Consider the following 18,980-nt stretch of genomic DNA (forward strand, 5'->3'; position numbering starts at 1 on the left):
TGGATGAGGGTGACTCCATGGCAGATCATCTCACCAAAGTGAAAGATTTGCAGGAACAATTGCTCAACATTGATGAGGTTATCCCAGATAGACAGATGGTCACCAACACTCTTCATTCTTTACCGCCTTCCTACTTGGGCTTTCACACCTCTCTCAACCTCTCGATGAGAGGAGGTGGTGATCCCGTCACTTTTGAAGAGCTTGTGGGTTTACTCTTGCAGGAAGAGCAAACAAGAGCAAACATATCGAGCAACCGTGGTGGAGAAAAGGCATTTACAGCCAAGGAAAAGGGTAAAGCAAAGAGCTTTAAGCATGGGGGACAACAATCTAACAAGGCTGGTCATGGACAGCCCTCTTCTAGTGGTGAAAAGTCTGACAAAGGGGATGCAAACAAGCCCAAAAAGAAGGGCAAATGTCACTACTGCCATAAGCCTGGACACTACATCAGTGAATGTAGGAAAAGGATTGCAAAAGAGAAAAAGAAAGAAGCAGGCAATGCAGTAGCAGACTCTTCGGATGACAAAGCAAAGCAATCAGCTAATGTAATCCAGGAAGAGTACACTTTTTTGGTCACATGCACTAGTGACACACCAGGTGCTTCAGACACTGATATGTCTTGCATTGCATCTGACAGACAGAATGCATCATGGTATTTTGATAGTGGTGCTTCGAGCCACATCACTTCATGCAAAGATGTATTTCAGCACTTGGTTTATGCTTCAAATGGCCGCACTGTATCATGTGCAGATCATACCACATATCCAGTAAAGGGAATTGGTAATGTCATACTTATTGCAGCCAATGGTGCCAATATATGTATGAAAAATGTATTGTATGTTCCAGGGATAAAGAAAAATCTGCTCTCCGTCTCAGCCATAAACGACCAAGGTTTAAAGGTTGAATTTGAAGATGGGAAGTGTTTGGTAAAAGACCCATCAAAGGGTTATGAAATAGTCACTTCTGGAACACGATACAAAGGCTTGTATAAGCTGGACAGCTATGACAAGCGCACTTATGATGCAAATACAGTGGCTGCCCACACTCCTGCTATGCATGATGCAGAGCTATGGCATGCTCGTTTTGGGCATGTAAATTTTCAGAGTTTGATGCTTTTGCAGAAGCATCATATGGTTGATAATATGCCGCCTCTTGAGTCTCCGCCAAGACATGTATGTGAGGGGTGTATTTTGGGAAAGATGCATCGGAAACCATTCCCCAAAGATGGAGCTGTTAGAGCTGAAAGTAAATTACAGCTCATACATAGTGATGTATGTGGTCCAATGCGGACACCATCCATAGGGGGGCATCTTTACTTCGTCACATTCATTGATGACTACTCCAGGTTTGCTTGGGCTTACCCTTTGAAAGCAAAAGAAGATGTGTTTACATGCTTTCGACACTTTGTAGCAATGGCTGAAAATATGTGTGCATGTAAAGTCCAAACACTTCGCTCAGATAGAGGTGGAGAATACATGTCAAATGCATTCAAAGATTATATGCTTCAAAAGGGCATCAAACACCAATGTACTGTGCCTTACACACCGCAGCAGAATGGTGTAGCTGAGAGGAAAAATAGATCTCTCATGGAGATGGCACGATGCATGGTGAAAGCACAAAAGTTGCCTCACAAATTTTGGATGGAAGCTATAATGTGTGCAACTCATGTGTTGAACAGGTGTCCAACAAAAGCTTTGAAAACCATAACACCATTTGAGGCTTGGTATAGCCGAAAGCCAACGGTGGATTATATACCGTCTTTATAATCCAACTACACGAAGGATTTTTGTGAGTAGAGATGTCGTATTTGCTGAAAATTCAGAACAGCCCATGGTCAGCTTGTATAAAAGCAATGATACAGGCATACAGGACATGTTTGATGGACTTTTACCCATTGCAATTAGGGGGGATTCAGATCAGCCAGCCCCTACACAAGAAAATCCACATGTAGAACATGTGGACCAGCCAGCCATTCAGCCCCCTTTTGTGGAAGAAGTGGAAGATCTTGTCAGGGAAGAGCAAACAGCCATAGACACAGCCAAGTCAGTGCCAAGATGGTTGCTGAAAACTTTGCAAGAAAGCAAACTTGCAGCTCCACTCACAGGTAGAACAAGGGCTAGTTCCAGCCATGCCTTAAATGTACATCGTGAGGAGTCTGCATTCGCAATGGGTGGTCTCTTTGATTCAGAAGAGCCTTCTTCTTATGAAGAAGCACATGAGAATGAGCATTGGTTGCAAGCTATGCAAGCTGAAATTTCTTCTATCATGAAGAATAATACATGGGATCTTGTGGAATTGCCTAAAGGCAAGCATGTAATTGGCACAAAGTGGGTGTACAAAGTCAAAAGAAAGTCTGATGGTACTATTGACAGGTACAAAGCAAGACTTGTGGCTAAAGGCTACTCCCAGAAAAAGGGAATAGATTATGAAGAGACTTTTGCTCCTACTTCGAGAATGACCACAATAAGATCTGTGATTGCATTGGCTGCCCATAAAGGATGGAAAGTGCATCAATTGGATATCAAAACTGCATTCTTAAATGGGGATTTACAGGAGGAAGTATATGTAAATCAGCCCATTGGTTTTGTAGTTCCTGGTGAGGAACATAAAGTATGCAGGTTGCACAAAGCATTGTATGGGTTAAAACAAGCTCCAAGAGCTTGGTATGATAAGATACATGCTCATCTAACCAGCCAAGGTTTTGAGAATAGTTCAGCTGAAAGCACATTGTATGTGAAGAAAACCGATGCCGATATTCTCATAGTCATCTTGTATGTAGATGACATGCTCATTACAGGTACAAGCAAAGCACAAATTTCAGATTTCAAAGCTGATTTGAAAGCTGAATTTGATATGTCAGATTTGGGGCCTTTACACTACTATCTCGGCATACAGTTTATGCATACAGATGATGGCATTATTATGCAGCAAACTAAGTACATAAAAAGTTTGCTAAAAAGGTTTCACATGGATGAATGTAAGCCCATTTCTACTCCGGTAGAACCAGGTGTACGGCTTACTATGCATGATATTGGAGAGCCTTTTGAGGCTGGCCTTTATAGCCAGGCAGTGGGATGCCTCATTTACTTGTGTAACACGAGGCCAGACATATCTTTTGGGGTGTCTTTGTTGAGCAAATTCATGCACAGCCCAGGCACAAAGCATTGGCAAGCAGTCAAACGTATTTTTCGTTATCTTAAGGGTACCCTGGATCTTGGTTTGTTCTATCCCGGGGGGGCAGCTTGCAGCTTTATGCATACAGTGATTCAGATTGGGCTGGTGATTATGATACCAGGCAATCCACCAGTGGGAATTGTTTTTTTCTTGGCAGCTCATGCATATCTTGGTTGAGTAAAAAGCAACCCACTGTTGCTACATCTAGGCTGAGTACAGGGCAGTCTTTACAGCTACAGTAGATTGTGTATGGTTGAGGAGACTATTGGCTGATCTTCGTGAGTGTCAGAAGACACCCACCACCATTCTCACTGATAGCCAAAGTGCTATGGCCGTGGCACGAAATCAAGTATTTCATGCACGTACCAAGCACATAGAGATTCATTATCACTATGTCAGAGAGAGGCTACATGCAGGGGAGATCAGTTTATCTTATTGCCCTACACAGGATAATGTTGCAGATCTATTCACAAAGGCTTTACCTCGAGAAAAGTTTGAAGCTTTCCGCAAAGCTTTGGGCTTACTCTCATACAGAGAGTGATCTGCTTCCTTGTACAGGTTCACACTTCCACTACAGGGGAAATTTGTAGGCATATGCTCACTTATGGTAGTGCTATGTGTGAACAGGGCTTAACCAAGGGCACTTTTTCCCATGTGGTTTTTCCCCTTGGACATCAAGTGTGAAAGGACACTCTAACATATAATATTTTGTACTTTTATATTATATGGATGTGGCACACATGCAAGGGTTGACTTGCATTTTGTGTATACCACACTTTTGGCTCTCTCTCTCTCTCTCTCATTTCTGTGTGTGAGCTTCTCTACCCTGCACCTAACCCTAATGTGCAGGTTTGTGTGTGTGAGTGTGTGAGTCCAACACCCAACACACACAGACACACAAACAAGGTTCACTCACATGAGGGTGACACACACGAGGCTCCGAAGGTGGAGATGCTTGAGAAGACCTTCAATAGCCATGGTGATTTGGGTGCAAGACTTCAATCATGTGATACGAAAAAACATTATGATGCCAACACTTGAAACTCATGTCAGGCTTGGTATGACAGCTTGATCACTCATGGCAGCCTACATCAGCTTACCAAGTGTAAGATCCTCCCATATATCAACCCTAATACAGTGGCCAAAACAAGATTAGTACAAACCAAATAGAAGGGGCGCAAGCAAGCTCACCACCAAACCGTAGGTTCGTGATTGCGAACCACCCCCGAGCTAGGGGCCAAGGTTCCACTCCCATAGGTCCATGCCAGTTAGCCCTAATGTGTTGCATACCACCAGAGCCTACCGATTAGGGGCCCTCGGCAAGATTACTTGTGATTTGCCATGTCCATGGTAGGAGTAAGCCTCTTGGTCCAGGTCTAGACCACAAACAATGAATCAATAATAACCTGAGTCACTTATATATTACTTATTGTTGCTATAAATAATAGTCCAGACTCTAGTCATAAATAGCCAATAAGCTTGGGTTTATTAATATTGAACCTTAGCCACCCATCGAAGCCACCTTGGCCACCTTGGTTTTACAGTGAGATGAGGTTTGATGAAAGTTGTATATATTTTCAGCCTGCAAAGTTTGCATTAAGCGAAAAGGTCACTAGCCTCAACACTTCCTGTAATATTGAAAGCTGTATATTAGTGCATGGATAGCATGTTGGAGGTTGTTCTATCTTTGCGTATAGGTTGATTGGGAGAGGCTCGTTGGAGAACAGGCTCCAAATCATCTTGTTTGAGCTACTGACAGGACAGCTCATAGATTAGGTATATCTTTAGTTTCCTTGACTAGTTGGAACATGAGCAGGTGGATTTCTGAAGGTGATTGAGGAGGGAAAGATATGAGGTTGTCCTTCTAGGAGTAGTATCCTCAATGACTGGTCATGTTTGGGAAGACAAGTTGATACAAGGTCAGTAAGAGGCGAGGAGATTAGTGCAAAATCCACAACCTCTATTCCCTAGGCCAATTCTTCATCACCATCCCTAGCAACACAATGTTGTACCTCAACTTCTTTGCCTTTTGAGAAATTTTTAAAGATCTGTAAACTCCACCTTCTTCCTTGGGATAGGATGAAGCCATGCTATAAACCTCTCTTTCTTCATAAACTCTCTTGGATTCCTCAAAGCCCTAAGCCACTTACTCCATAGCTTCAAGAAATCATCCTTGTAGTCCAAGTAGTCCTCGATCTTCCTCTATGTCAACTCTTGTAACTTCTATAGTAAACACATGTGCATTCCTAGGTCTACAATACTTCTCTTTGAATGCTTCATTGACGTTGAAAAATCTTGTCTGCTATTTGAACTTTGATCATTGTAGGCCTAGTTCAAAACATCTCTCACTTAAAATGTTATCTTCAACCAAGAGGTGTTGCAACCGTAGTCACCTGAAACGAGAAACCGGAACGGAAACGTTTGAGGAATGGAAACGGGGAAACGAGTTTTTGGGGGTGGAAACGGCCGTTTTTTGTGACAATATCATTTGGGAAACGAGAAACGACCATGGAAATGGATGGGGTCCTGAAACAGAGAAAACACATTTCTAGGGTCTGAAATGGCCGTTTCCTGTGACTATGGTTGCAACAATTACTTACCTTGTTACCTTTAACCAACAAGTGTTGTAGAACCTACTTATGAGAATGGATGCATTGGAAAAGAACCTAGACGATGTCTTGGGGTGGAAAGCTAAGGTGAGAGCTTGCCAGTTGGTGTTCGAGGTCATGGGAAAGTCAAGTTGGGTGAAATGTTGATTGACCTGAAGCACGAGTATTTGGTCCTTAATCATGCTTAGGGCTGTGGATCAATACAGCAAGGCTTCCGCACATGCAACAAAAGCATTGCCTAGAGAGAAGTTTTGAAGCTTTCTGCAAAGCGTTGAGCTTACACCCATTTGGGGAGTGATCTGCCACCTTGTACATATTCATACTATCACTATAGGGGGGATTTGTAGGAAAACTCAAAAGTGGTGGTGCCAGGTGCGAACATGGGCTTATAAGAGACAACTTTTTATCCGATTAGGAAGGTGAAATCATTTCTTGGTTTCACTGGCTTTTTCCGGTGTGAAAGGACAACAACAATGGACATCATTTTATTATTATGCCTTGTACTTTTGGTTCTGCACGCACAACCTTATCATTCTTATACATTTAGCATCGTGTTGCTTTCCCACTCGTGTGTGTGCATGCGCACACGCTGTTTTCTGCCCCTTTTCCTGCACATTAGGGTTAAGCCTAACCCAACAAAAAGAACCTGTAGTAAAGCGTGCGCATAGTACAAGTACAAATGACTGTAATGTATCCAAGCAGAATAGGGAATGATGTGTTGTCATTCAGCATCGTGTTGCATTCCCATCCCTCTCTCTCCCTCTCTCTCTGCTGTTTTCGGCCCCTTTTCCTGCACATTAGGATTAAGCCTAACCCAACAAAAAGAACCTGTGGTAAAGCATGCACATAGTACAAGTACAAATGACTGTAATGTATCCAAGCAGAAGAGGCAATCATGTGTTGTCCTCATCGTAAATAGAGTATATAGCCTTGATATCCACCTCCTGGGTCGGTGCAGTTTTGTGGAGTTGGAAGTATGTTCCTAATCCGGAGCGGATGGGAGGAGGGTTTGGATCTCTAGGGGCAGGGCCACTGGCTCTATGGAGAGACTGTACGAGGCTCTCTGTTGACCCCACAGGTCTGCTAAATGGAAGCACCAATTGGCAAGAAGGCAATGCCATGTTGGGATCTAGTGCATCGCCCCTCTGGCATTGCTGCAGTCGGGTGTCTGACATGGCCATCTAATATGAGCTAAAGAATCCTATAATGGAGGTCTAAGTAGTATCCTGTTGATCCTACCTTCTTCAGTGTAACCATATCAAGGTCTCTCTATGAGGGCACAGCTCTGTGAGGTACATACCCTAACAATGAACATCTCTGATCCCTTAAAAACACCGTCTCTCCTAGTGGGTATCCTCTTGCCAAGCGGCCTGAACAGCTGGCCTCAGTGAAAATAGGGCTGGTAAAAGTAATATCTAGGTAGACATATGAAGTTACCAGCTGAACCGGATCACCTTCGTAAGAGTACTTTTCTATGCCAATGGTGCCAATTGAGTTAATGCCAGTGGTAGTAGTCTTCTACATACTGCTTTTGCTAGTGCGTTTATGCTTGCTCACTTTTTTAGGTTTTCAACTTTTCTGTAAAATCATATTCACTTGAAAATGTGTATTTGGTTGTGTTTCCTTTTCAGTCAAATGACCTCCTTGAAGCTCGCCTATCAAAGTTTATTGAGACAGCCAAGAATCCTTTTTTATTAGAGAAGATTGTGAATTTGGAGACGGAGCTGGCCGAGGCTGTAGAAGCAAACAACATGTACAAGCTACAACTCAGAAGGTATGCTCAGAGTCTAGAGTTGAAAATTGACTCCAAGTGTTGATAAGAGAGAGAGAGAGAGAGAGAGAGAGAGAGAGAGAGAGAGAGAGAGAGAGAATGTATCACTCCTTCCTTATCTTGTGTGTGTGTGTGTGTGTGTGAGAGAGAGAGAGAGAGAGAGTGAGAGGTATGTATCACTCACTCCTTATCTTGTGTGGGTAAAGTTTTTACTGCTGAGAAGAGCCTGGAGACAAATATTCATATTAGTCTACCTTGTTCAGTGTTTTTGATAAGCAGCAGAATGTAAGCATGGCAGCTCTTCAAGAGCTTGGTGATCTAGATCAAGTCATCAATGACCTTTTCCAGTACAAGAAGAAGGCAACAGAACTTGAAGGTGAGCTACATAGCATGCATGAGCGCTACAGTCTTATAAGCCTCCAGCTTGCCGAAGCAGAAGCGGAAAGGGGGGAGCTCATGATAACTGTAAAGAATTTGAAGGGTGTCAAGAAAATGTAACAACAATTATTGAACACATAAATTTCATGCGTTGCATGTACATAAACAACTACCTCCACTGGTCTTACCTTTACTGGTCTCGAAGGGGCTGGTTAGTTTGCACAGGTTTCCTATTTGGAAGGACGTTCTCCAATAAGTAGGGTCCATTACTGGATGTGTGAGATGGGTAGGCAATTTTTGGAAGGTAATACAACTGCCTTGACAGATACTTATCTCTGTCTGTCCTGCTTGATTCTTTATTATTTGGATTGAAGATAGGTTTGTGATAGAAGTAAGCGGGTTTAGCCGGGTGCTAAACCTGCCGTATAGACGGTGATAAAAAAGGGACTATTGCCTCTGATGTAATGTTTTTCTTCATGTAAATCAAAACTCTGGAGCTTATGTGGCTATCCTTGGAGGTGGGGACTGCCTTGGATGTTAAGTTTTTTATTCGTGTAAATTTGAAACTCCCAATTGTAAGTAGATGCTCCTTGAAAAACACCCAAATTATTTATAATTGATCTCTAAAAAACAGACCAATATTTTTTACTCTAATTATATTAGTGTGGTATATACCCTACACCATCACATTTTTTTGCCGTTATCATCTCCTTGTGCCCGAAGCAGTGCTGACAGACCCCTATGGTAAGTTGCATGACTTGGGAGAAAAGGTAGTTTCAACCCTTAATGGGCCTGGAGTGGAGGGTGAGGAGTTACTGATAACATTGATGCAAGTAATGGGAGTGTTTGGCCAAGTAACATGATTAAAGCAACCTTTGGCATTTCCATGTTCCTTTATTGAGGGCTCTTGCAAAGTTGGAGACTAGTAGAAGACCTGAAGGCCTTGACTACAGTGTAAGTTTTTTTTTTTTTTTCCGAGAAAAGATCCTTTCATTAGTTATAAAAAAACGCCCACTGGGCTACAAAACCCCTCTCCTGCTCATAAGAAGGCAGAGCAGAGAGCCAATCAAGGCAGCTAGGGAGACTCTCCTTAGGTGCAAAAAAGTACACATAACAGTACAAATAACTGAGAGGCTATATCATACAATAGGAGGGGGGAAAATCCAAACAGGTGTCCTGTAGTGCCAGCGGGGGTACCCGCGTGTAGAGTATAGAAGGGGCCACTGCGCCAAGTGGTGTGGAAGGCCTGGCACCGCAAGATCGCTCGATCCGAGTCGCCCCAGATGCGGTCGTACTGTCCTCGCAGGGTGTGAATCAACTCCTGCCAGATCCCCCGAACAGTCTCTGCTGGTGGCTCCAGTCTCCCCTCAAAGGCCCTGAAACAACGGGCTCTCCAGGTGAACCATATGGTGAGGCTGCTGAGGAGCTCCCATCGTAAATCCCTCTCCTGTGTCCAGCCGGCGGACGAGAAATCCAGTGAAGGAACAAGGCGAGGCTGGCCCCTAATGAATCTGATGGCTTGGCTGTCCTGCTCCGTCTCGTATCCTAGAGCAGGCCCTGATGAAGTCGACCAAGCAGCGGCTCCCCATGTATACATGCCCTCTGGAGAGAGGGGGACCAAAATGCGCAGCATCCTCAGCCAAATCTGCCTGCGCCTATGGACAGTCCCATAGGCAATGTCTCTGTGTCTCCAATGGGTGGCCGCATCGGACGTAGGCCGACGGAAGGCCATTGTAGACAAGCCAGGTGCCAACTGCAGAGCCCCTGTGGGCAACCAGCCACTGGAAAGTCGAGATCATGCGTGCCTGTCGGCTAGCCCAGAGCCTGGTCCAAAAATCCTCTAGGGACTCCTGTGAGAGTCCCTGTAGCCGCCAATGCTCCGATGCAGCTGGAGAGACCATCCTCCTCGCAGTCAAAATATGCCTCCCCAACCGAACAGTGTACTGGAAAAAGGTGATCTCTGTGGCCTTGGGGGACGCATAAGGATCATGCCACTCGTACTCGCCAGGGTCCCACTGGAGCCGGGCCAAGGGGCGCGCAGCATATGCCCATATGCGCCAATCAGAGTCTACATCTGCAGGGTCTGGATCAATATGCCACTTCCGAGAAGCGGCGGCCACTACCCGTATCCTCTGAAAGATGCACTGTGCAACCAAAGGCGACTCCGCCTCCACTCTCTGAAGTCTACCCTCATCCTGTATCTCATAGTAGAGGCATCTACCATCCTCAGTGCAAGCTCTGATAGCAATTAGGATCTCCAACTGTGTAAAGGCTCCCATCCACCGTGGGGCCGCTGGCTCGAAAGGCGTGAACCACTCCTCAGTGAGTGCCTCCTGAATGTCATCCCTCTCATAATCAGCCCCCCTCTGAAGTGACTCAGCCTCTCTGCCTGGATCTCCTCCGGGAGACTGCAAAAGGCCTGCCAATCTCCAAAACTGCGTGCTAGGCCTGCCGCCAATGGTCCCCAGGCTAGACGAGGCCGAGAACCCAGCATATGACCCTGCTCTGTGCGTACCGCGGGGCTCCAGATGAGCGGCTGTCTGGCCCGCTCCTCATCACAAGTGGGAGGTCTCTGAGAAAGCCCCGGTCTCAGCAGCTCCCAAGCTCGCAGGATGCTCAAGGCAAATCTGTCCTCCCATCCTCTACTGAGGCCTGTCCTCCTCATCTCTATGAAGATCCACCGTATCTCTGGTGCCCAAGTGCCCCCTGCTGGGGGAGCTCTAGCCTGCAGCCGCTGAAATAGAAGCTCCTTCCAAGGCTCAGCGCCTGGAAGCAGCCCCCGAACAATAAGCTTCCCCAACAAGGCTCTACTCTGATCAGCTGGATCTATAATGCCCAAGCCCCCCTGGGCCAGCGGAAGAGTAATAACTGCCCAAGCAACCTTAGCCCAGGCCGGCTGACCATCCCGCCCAGATCAGCCTCTGTACCTGGCTGATGCAAGAGCTCGAGAAGATCCAGCAAGACGAAAGAAAGTTCCTGATCAGCCTCTGTACCTGGCTGATGCAAGAGCTCGAGAAGATCCAGCAAGACGTGATGTACCACATAGTCGCTAAAAGCACCTGATTTGTCACCACCACCCTCCCAGCCAAGTATAGCCGAGATGTACTCCAATATAAAAGCTTCTTCCGAATGCTCAGAAGAAGCGGGGCAATCTGCTGCTCAAGTGACAAATCAAGTCCAATCTGGGATCCCAGATACCGCACTGCTGTGCCAGGAGGAATCCATCTAAAACCCGGGTCTGGGCTCCATGCCGGAGCGAGAGCGCTACTGATCCAAAAAGCCACTGTCTTGCGCCAATTGATCAATGCTCCTGAAGCCACACCAAAAACCTGTAGCGACTGCTCTACCCTTTGTAGATTGGCCTCCTGGCCATGCAGAAACAATCCCGTGTCATCAGCAAACTCAGAATCGAGCAGGTCCTCACCCCGAATTGGGAGCTGGAGTCCTCTCAAACCAACCTCCTCTGCTGTCAGATACATGCTCATAGCCTCTGCAAAGAAGAGAAAAAGGAACGGGGCAAGAGGGCATCCCTGACGGATTGATCTGGTCAACTCAAAACTCGGCCCCCGTCCTCCTGCCATCAACACCTGGCTACGAGCTGTGGAATATAGAGCCGCCACTCCTCGAATCCAGTCTGGCTCAAAACCCAGGCGAAGCATAGTGCCCTCTAGGAAACCCCAATCGACTCTATCGTATGCCTTCTCAAAATCGAGAAGCATCACGACCAAGTCCTCACCGAGAAATCTAGCTCGGGCTGTCGCCTCCCAGAAGGTGAAAATGTTGTCAAGGATACTGCGCTCCTTGACGAATCCTGTCTGGGTAGCATGAATCAACTCCCCAAGGAAGGGCTGGATTCTCAAACTCAAGGCCTTTGCTAGGACCTTGTAGACAATATTGAGAATCGTAATAGGCCTCCAATGCCGAATATCATCTGACACTCCCTCCCCCTTGGGGATAAGAAAGATCAAGCTCTCTGAAAAGCTCTGTGGCATCACCCGAGTGTCCAAAACATACTGAAAGCCCCTGCGGAGGTCTGGCCCCAAAAGGTCCCAATAGCGCATAAAAAAGGCAGACGTCAATCCGTCCTCCCCAGGGCAACTATGACGCGGAAGGACCCTCAAAGCCTCAACAAGCTCATCCTCTGAAAGGGGCTCACCCAAAACCGTGCGCATACAATCTGTGACCCTCCTCTACACATGGGCCCACACAGTCTGTCTGTCTGCAAGCATCACGTGCCTCCGTGGCTGGCTCCGCTGAAAGCAGGTCTCTATAGAACTCAGTGGCAATGGCTCTAATCTCCCCGGGCTTAGTGGCTAACGATCCGTCTTGCCTCCTGAGCTGGCGTACTCCTGCTCGAGCATGGCGGGGTTCGGTGATCTTAAAAAACTCCCCAGTCACTCTATCACCAAGCTGCGTCCACTGAGAGGCCTGGCGATCATAGTAGAACTCATGTCTCTGCTCCTCTGCCTCTCTAACCTCCTGGCGTGCCTGGCTCAGCTGGGACGCCACCCACTCACATGTAGGCAGCTGCTCCTGAAGACGGTCCTGAAGACGCTGGAGCGAAGCAAGGCTACGCTCCCGCTCTTGTGTCTCTCCCAGCCGTGTCAAGGTTGTAGCGTGCAAAAAAGAACTGAGCTCGATGAGTCCCTGGGCACACTGGCCTGCTGCATCCAGGTCAGAGCTCTGGCTATCAAGCCATATCCTCTCAATGTCCTCAGAAAGACTGGGATCTGTAAGTATCCTCTCTGGGATCCTCAACTGCAAGCGGGAGAAAGCCTCATGCTGCCATGCATCAGTGATCCGCAGTGTCATACAAAATCGCTCCCAAGCTGCAAGCTCCGTGCCGTGCACTGTAACATGACTGCCTCCCACCCTATCGGCCGGGTCCTCAAGCATGTTGAAGTCTCCCCCGACACGCCAATGTGCGGCCTCGGGCAATGCATCTGTAACAAGGGTCCAGAACTCTGCTCTGGCACTAGCATGGTTGGGCGCAGAGACATTGAGCACACCAAAGTGCTCATCGTGCATCCTCAGAATAACATACTGTGCTCTACCAGGCACAATGACCCCGCGATCCACAATGGTCTGCCGCCATACATCCGCAATGACCATACATACTCCTCCCTGCCCACCCAAGGGGCCAAAACCTGCGGACCAAAATGTGTCCTATCTACTAGGCATCACCGAACCATATCTCCGAATCCTGCTCTCACTCAAATGGTGCTCCTGCATCATCAAAATATCAATACTGCCCCCAACCAGGCATCTCTGAAGCTCTTGCCTCAAGCAACCACGATAATGTACATAGTGTGCGCCGCCAAGGCCCTGTACATTCCATGAGATGATCCTCATGGATGACCTGCTGAGGTGGAGGCTCTCTCAGCCATACGGCGGGCCTTCGCAAGCAGCTTGGATGGAGAGTAGTCCCCATCCGAGTGGCTACGAATTTGCCCACCTGGTGTGCTGCAAGAGTCTCGGACGAGGCGCCAGTGGCTGTATCCCATGGCGACGGCCTCCCGCTCAGAGAGAGAAACCTCATGTATGCATACATAGCCAGGGTCTCATGCTAGGTCTGCCACTATGCGAACCACCAAATGTCGAATCCTGGAGGCATCCACACTCCCGGTATCAAAGAAATGTGCCAACTCCCAGAGTCGGCCTATCACGTCTGTCATCTCCAGATCGCTCACATGGTGAGAAAACTCAACTACCTGAGTCTTCAAAATACTAAGAGCGAGATCCAGAGTCCCATCCCGGTCGCTAGTGCCGCAGAGAGGGAAGGAGAAGGCCACCGCTGAATCCAGTGCCTCCTCCCCTCGGCCGGAGGTATCACCACATGAACTCTAATGGGTGCTGGCTCATGGGGGCCTCCGCTCCAAAAAGGCGTGTGAAGGAGTAGTCGAAAGCCTCCAAGCGCTGTCTAGTGTCGAGACTACTCAGCCGACTGCGGATAGAGGATATCCGTGAAGGACGAATCGGCATGGTAGGTCTCCTCTGCGGTGCTCGAGCAAGGTCGGTGCTCAGTGCCCGCCGGGCTGCAGGTGAGCGCCATGGTACTGCGAGTGCCTCCTTGGGAGCTGAGGCGAGCGGAGGGGGAGGAGGGGGGGGGAGAAGGGGGTGGGGAAGGAGCCGCTGAAAAAGCGGGAGTGGGAACGGGAGGAGGCGAAGGTGGAAGCGAGGCGGGAGGGGGGGGGGGGGGGGGGCGAAGGGGGGGGGGGGTGTTGGCATCTCCTGATCCTCAGTCTGCGCTGGGGTCTCCTCCTGGAGGGGAGCAAAGCTGTTCCTCACTGGAACCCAGTGATGCTGAGACTGTGACTGTTGCTGCGTCGGTCTCTGGGCATGCTGCTATGGCTGTCTCCCTCTACGGTGCCCCCGTCCAGGCTGCCAATCCGAGATCTCTGTGGGCTGAGCAGGTGTTTCGGAGGCTGCCTGCCGAGCCGCATCTGTGGGCGGGCCATCGGGGGTCTGCTGCTGCGGTGAAGGTCGGGGTCTCCTGCGAGGGCAGGCCTTGGCCAGGTGGCCGACCTGCCTGCATATAAAACACTGGTTCGGGAGCCCCGAAAACTCCACTCTCTGATGGATCCATCCCCCCCCTATCCTAGGCAACTGAATGACCTTCGGAAGGGAGGAGATGTCATGAACCAAAACTCTGACCGAAGGCAGGCCAGCTGCTCTAGCCACCACTGAAGCTGCTATGGGGCTAGTCTCAAGCACCGAGCCCACCAATGATCCTATCCTAGAAAGGAGCGTAAGGTACTAGCGGTGGAGTCCAGGAAAGCAAACTGTGACATGGAATAGGTGCTCTCCCTGCTCGGCCGTTTGCTGGGTCGAAACCATGCTGCCAAGGTCTGAAGAAGGCCCGAGCGCCCCTGATGTCAAGGGGACTCATGGCTAGGACCTGGGCCACGCGCTGGACTGTCTCGAACTCAATCTGGTAGTGTCCGCGGCCCAGTAACTGAACGTCCAGGATCTTGCCCACATCTGCAAGAAGGTAGGCCTGGAGAAGATCCCGGATCTCCCCTCTGCTAGGGCGAGTGCCAACTATACAGCAGATGGTGGAATGTGCTTGGAGGCGTTCCACCTCTGCGGCGAGGCTCGCTTCCTCTTCTGGCGAAAGAGAAAGCCTGATGGGGGTATCCTCAGGGGCGGGCGAGGGGGCTGCGGAAGAGTCCCTCTGAGGTGGGGCGGGAGGAACCTCCATCAGAGTCTGAAGCTGAGTCGAGGGCGAAGCGAAAAACGGAGGGTCCTGCAAGAACCGAGCTGCACAAAAAAGGCGGAGCGGGGAGGGGAAGAGGGGGAGGGATGGAAGACAGAGGGGGAGGGGTGGAAGACAGAGGGGAAGGGGCGGAAGACAGAGGGGGGCGGAAATAACAGAGGGGGAGGGGCGGAAGGCAGAGGCGGAGAAAAAAGGGGGGGCAGTGGGGAACGAAAGGGGGGGGGGGGGGGGGGGGGCGTGGGGAAAGCGCGAAAGGGGGGGGAGGGCGGGGGCAGGCAGGGGGGGGCAGGACGCGGAGGAGGGGGGGGGGAGCGGGGGGCGCGAAGGAGACGGGGCAGGCGGGCAGGGGGCGACGGGCGCGAAAGGGAGGGCAGGGGGTGCGAGCAGGCGGGGAGAGGCAGTCACGAGGGCGGGGAGGGGGGGTGCGACCAGGCGGCAGCTCGAGCACGGGGGCGGGGGGGGGGGGGGGTGCGAAAGCTTCAGCGAGCACGATACAGGACGACTACAGTGTAAGTTGTTGCTGGTTGCTTTCGTTATCTTCCAAGGCTTCTTTCCCTCGTCATTTAATCTGCTTACTTCAGCATTGTGCAGATTCACAAAATTAATTTACTGGTGACTAGTGCATTTCTGTGTGAGGTCATAAGCTTTTCCTAGGTTTATAAAGGTTTTTAAAATCTCCATATGATGACATTGGTCTGTCAACTGTGTTCGCTTATATGTTGAGTGGAAAGTATGTTCACTCATTACCCATCAACTTCGTGTCCACTTGTATGTTAGATTCGAAAGCATGAGTAAGTTTTTGAGAGGAGAGAGAAGCCTTTTTAATGTCGTAAGAACATTCTCGAGAGACTGGAACGATCTATCCGAACGGAAGTAGGACGTGTGGAATATCAACTCCATGAGAGAGAGAGATTTAGTCTGGTGAAGGCCAAAGTGATATTAGTTTGTGATAGGAGATGCAAGGGCTTCCCCTAGATCCAATAGAACTATCTATACAAAATGAGAAATTGAAATATAGATTTTGAGCGCGAATGGTGCTGAGGATATGTCTCCTGCCCAAGTACCATGTTGCCAGGGCTGCAAATTTGCTATATGTGAGTACTTTGTTCTTTGAGCGCTATATGGTGAACCATACATGTTTTTGATCCCCTTGTGGGATGTATGTGGAACATGTATATGATCCCCTTGTGCACTCTCAGCTCTCAGCCATTATTTCTTTGTGGGCTCTTTGTGTTCTCTTGTGGGTAGTAGTGGTCCCATGATCTATGAGATGCTGTGGGCCTGCCAAATGGCGAATATTTGGGTGCAACTAATTGTCTGGATGTTGTGATAAAGGCCCCCTATGGTGGAAGTGTTGTTCTAGTTGGGTGTCCTTGTGTCTCATTATTTGGCTCTTTAACTTGGCGTTGTTTGACATTTTAGAAAGAATTATGATGAGTATTTGGCCATGGTTTTTTTCTACTTCATGAGTTTTTGCTCTTTTGTCTCTAAATCTCATGCAAGGAAAGTGCCACACATCTTGGTCTCATACACCCTAACTTAACGAAGAGGACAAAACCCCTTCCTGAATAGGAAGAGAATAAAAGCTATGTTTGGTTTCAATCTCCAAAAATATTACATATCTCCGATTGTTATTTGAAGTATGGACCATGTTCATGGATTATTTGGATGTATCTATGGAGATATATTTCTTGGACGAGATTTATATAGATATTAGGCTTTGCAAGCAATTTCTATGGATAAACCAACATCATGGCGCATGTGGTAGAGTTATGATAATGGTTTGGTATGACAACTAATTATGCAGTATGGGTCTATGCATTGCAATCTTAGTGTAGTGAAAATGTGCAGAATAAGATTCAAGTATCTAAAAAATAGATCTATTGTCCAAAGTTAGGAGCATGCAAGGGTTTAAGGAAAACAAAACCTTTTCAAAGGTTTAGATATTGACGTACAAACCTTACATTAAATAATAAGTATACATTATCAAGATCTAGCTCTTAACCTTGTTTAGAGTGTAATTAAGCTTGATTACGTAATTTCTCAATAATCGCTCTCTAATATCTAACAATTGGAATACAGCTTGGTCTCTTAGGATTAGCCTTGGATTTGATTGTTTAATTAGCACAAATGTTACCTTAATCATAGCTTTAAGTAAGCATAATTAGCCTAGTAATGCAATTCTCCTTCATCAAGCAGCCGTGCGCTGTTTTTCTATATCAGTAGGCCTTCCGTGAGTATAACGACTATCCCAAACGAGTGGGACTAAGAGGCTGCTCTAAACTCGGAGTTTGCTTCTTCGCGCACGCACGATAGCAAATCTTGAACATGGTAATTGTCTGGAATGCCTAGTAACATAAACCTTTGTAGCCCCATTTACACACAGAGTTGGTTCACATGGAAAACTGTTTCTCTCACACTCAAGCCTCTATAAGGGGTTGGTCATATGAGAGTTGCATTTGGGTCTGTTTCACACTACGATGAAGATGTTTTGTTCACATGAGTTTTACAAAAGAGATGTCATTCCCTTGTATCAAGCCTTCATGCTATAAGACAAAAACACATGCATGCTTTCACACAAGGTTGCAAGGAAGCTTCTTAAATGACATCCTCTTCACAAACAAGGTTTTCGCCCATGTAAGGATGAAGAACTTAAGGTCGTTGGGCTTTTTGTGGTGAGATTTCCTTGTTGATTGTCACTTGTTTTGGACTTAAAGGAACTTTCTTTATGATGGAGGTTGAGGGGACGTCGTGATTTGCCTTTGGAGTTGTTCCCTCTCTTCCATGGTCAATTGTTCCTCTACTCTAGCCTTGTCCTTGTTGGTCCTTTTAGGCATCCATGCCTGCTTTGGATCGGCTAGCTTGTGGACTAGCTTCGAGCATGATGATGGTTTTTGATGTTTTTTAACTTTTATGCTCTGTTGTTGATGGTTCCCCTTTGTGGGCTTAATCTTTGGCAATTAGATTAAGCCTTGTCCTTGATAATATCCTTGGGCTTTGAGGGAGCGTACTGTGGTTATCCATCCTTGGGTGGGTGGAACATTTCTAATCACTATTGCCTCCACTGCATTGAGAGCACCCAAGAGTAAACTTCGATAGGTACCAAAAGTTCCAACAATTCTACCATTTGTATCCCATGTCTTTGGTAAAGCAACCGAAACACGTATGGATCTTGCAAGCTAGACTACCTAACCTATAATAGACCGCATATGACAAGCTGGTATGGATCGGCTATTTTTTGGTTTCTCTCGTGGTTCCTCCTTGGGTTTGGCTTGGGCTTCTCTACCTTAGGTCCGCTACCTTAGGTCCGGCTTGTTGGCTTGTTGGCCCGTGTTTGTGGTAGAGTTAGGAAGGATTGCGGTTGTTTCCATGAGGCTTGGAGTTTTCGGAAGATCAAACTTACTGGCTCGATCAGACCTACTTGTAATAGTGCGAGCAAATTTTGGAACTCTGAGGAGATTTGTCATATTTCTCCTTCTTCCTGCAAGGAGGAAACTCACGGTTCTTGATCGAATTTGAGAGTCGTGATCCTTGTTCTTCAGTTGATGCTGCAATCATGCTTGGCAATCCACCCTCTTCCAAGGATGATTTCCTCTGGCATAGTTCTTGTAGTCATGACAAAGAAACTACCTTCCACGATACAAGAGTTTATGTGGAACTTAAGTTTTACAACACCTTCACAGTCATTATACAGTCCTCCTGAAATAGTTTGCGATAAGGTCTTTGTGGGCTCAAGGATTGGTTTGCCTAGTGAGATCTATGTCTTATAGGACATGAGGTTTCTTCCTGCTCCAATATCCAGTAGAGTAAGCTTATGGTGGCCAAGCAAAGCCTT

General features: G+C 47.6%; 1 protein-coding gene across 1 annotated transcript in view; it reads left to right on the forward strand.

The window, feature by feature from the left end:
• The window catches only part of LOC147633694 (uncharacterized), a 74,088-nt gene extending 65,650 nt beyond the window's left edge, over positions 1–8,438 (forward strand). Inside the window, exons 10-11 of the mRNA XM_086804698.1 lie at positions 7,412–7,554; positions 7,815–8,438. Coding sequence (XP_086660824.1) covers positions 7,412–7,554; positions 7,815–8,049 — 378 coding nt within the window. The 3' untranslated portion in view covers positions 8,050–8,438. The remainder of the gene's footprint in view (positions 1–7,411; positions 7,555–7,814) is intronic.
• Positions 8,439–18,980: the final 10,542 nt, after the last annotated feature.

The sequence above is a fragment of the Cibotium barometz genome, chromosome 11 (genome assembly GCF_041138505.1).
Source record: "Cibotium barometz isolate CiBa-2024 chromosome 11, ASM4113850v1, whole genome shotgun sequence".
NCBI lineage: Eukaryota > Viridiplantae > Streptophyta > Polypodiopsida > Cyatheales > Cibotiaceae > Cibotium > Cibotium barometz.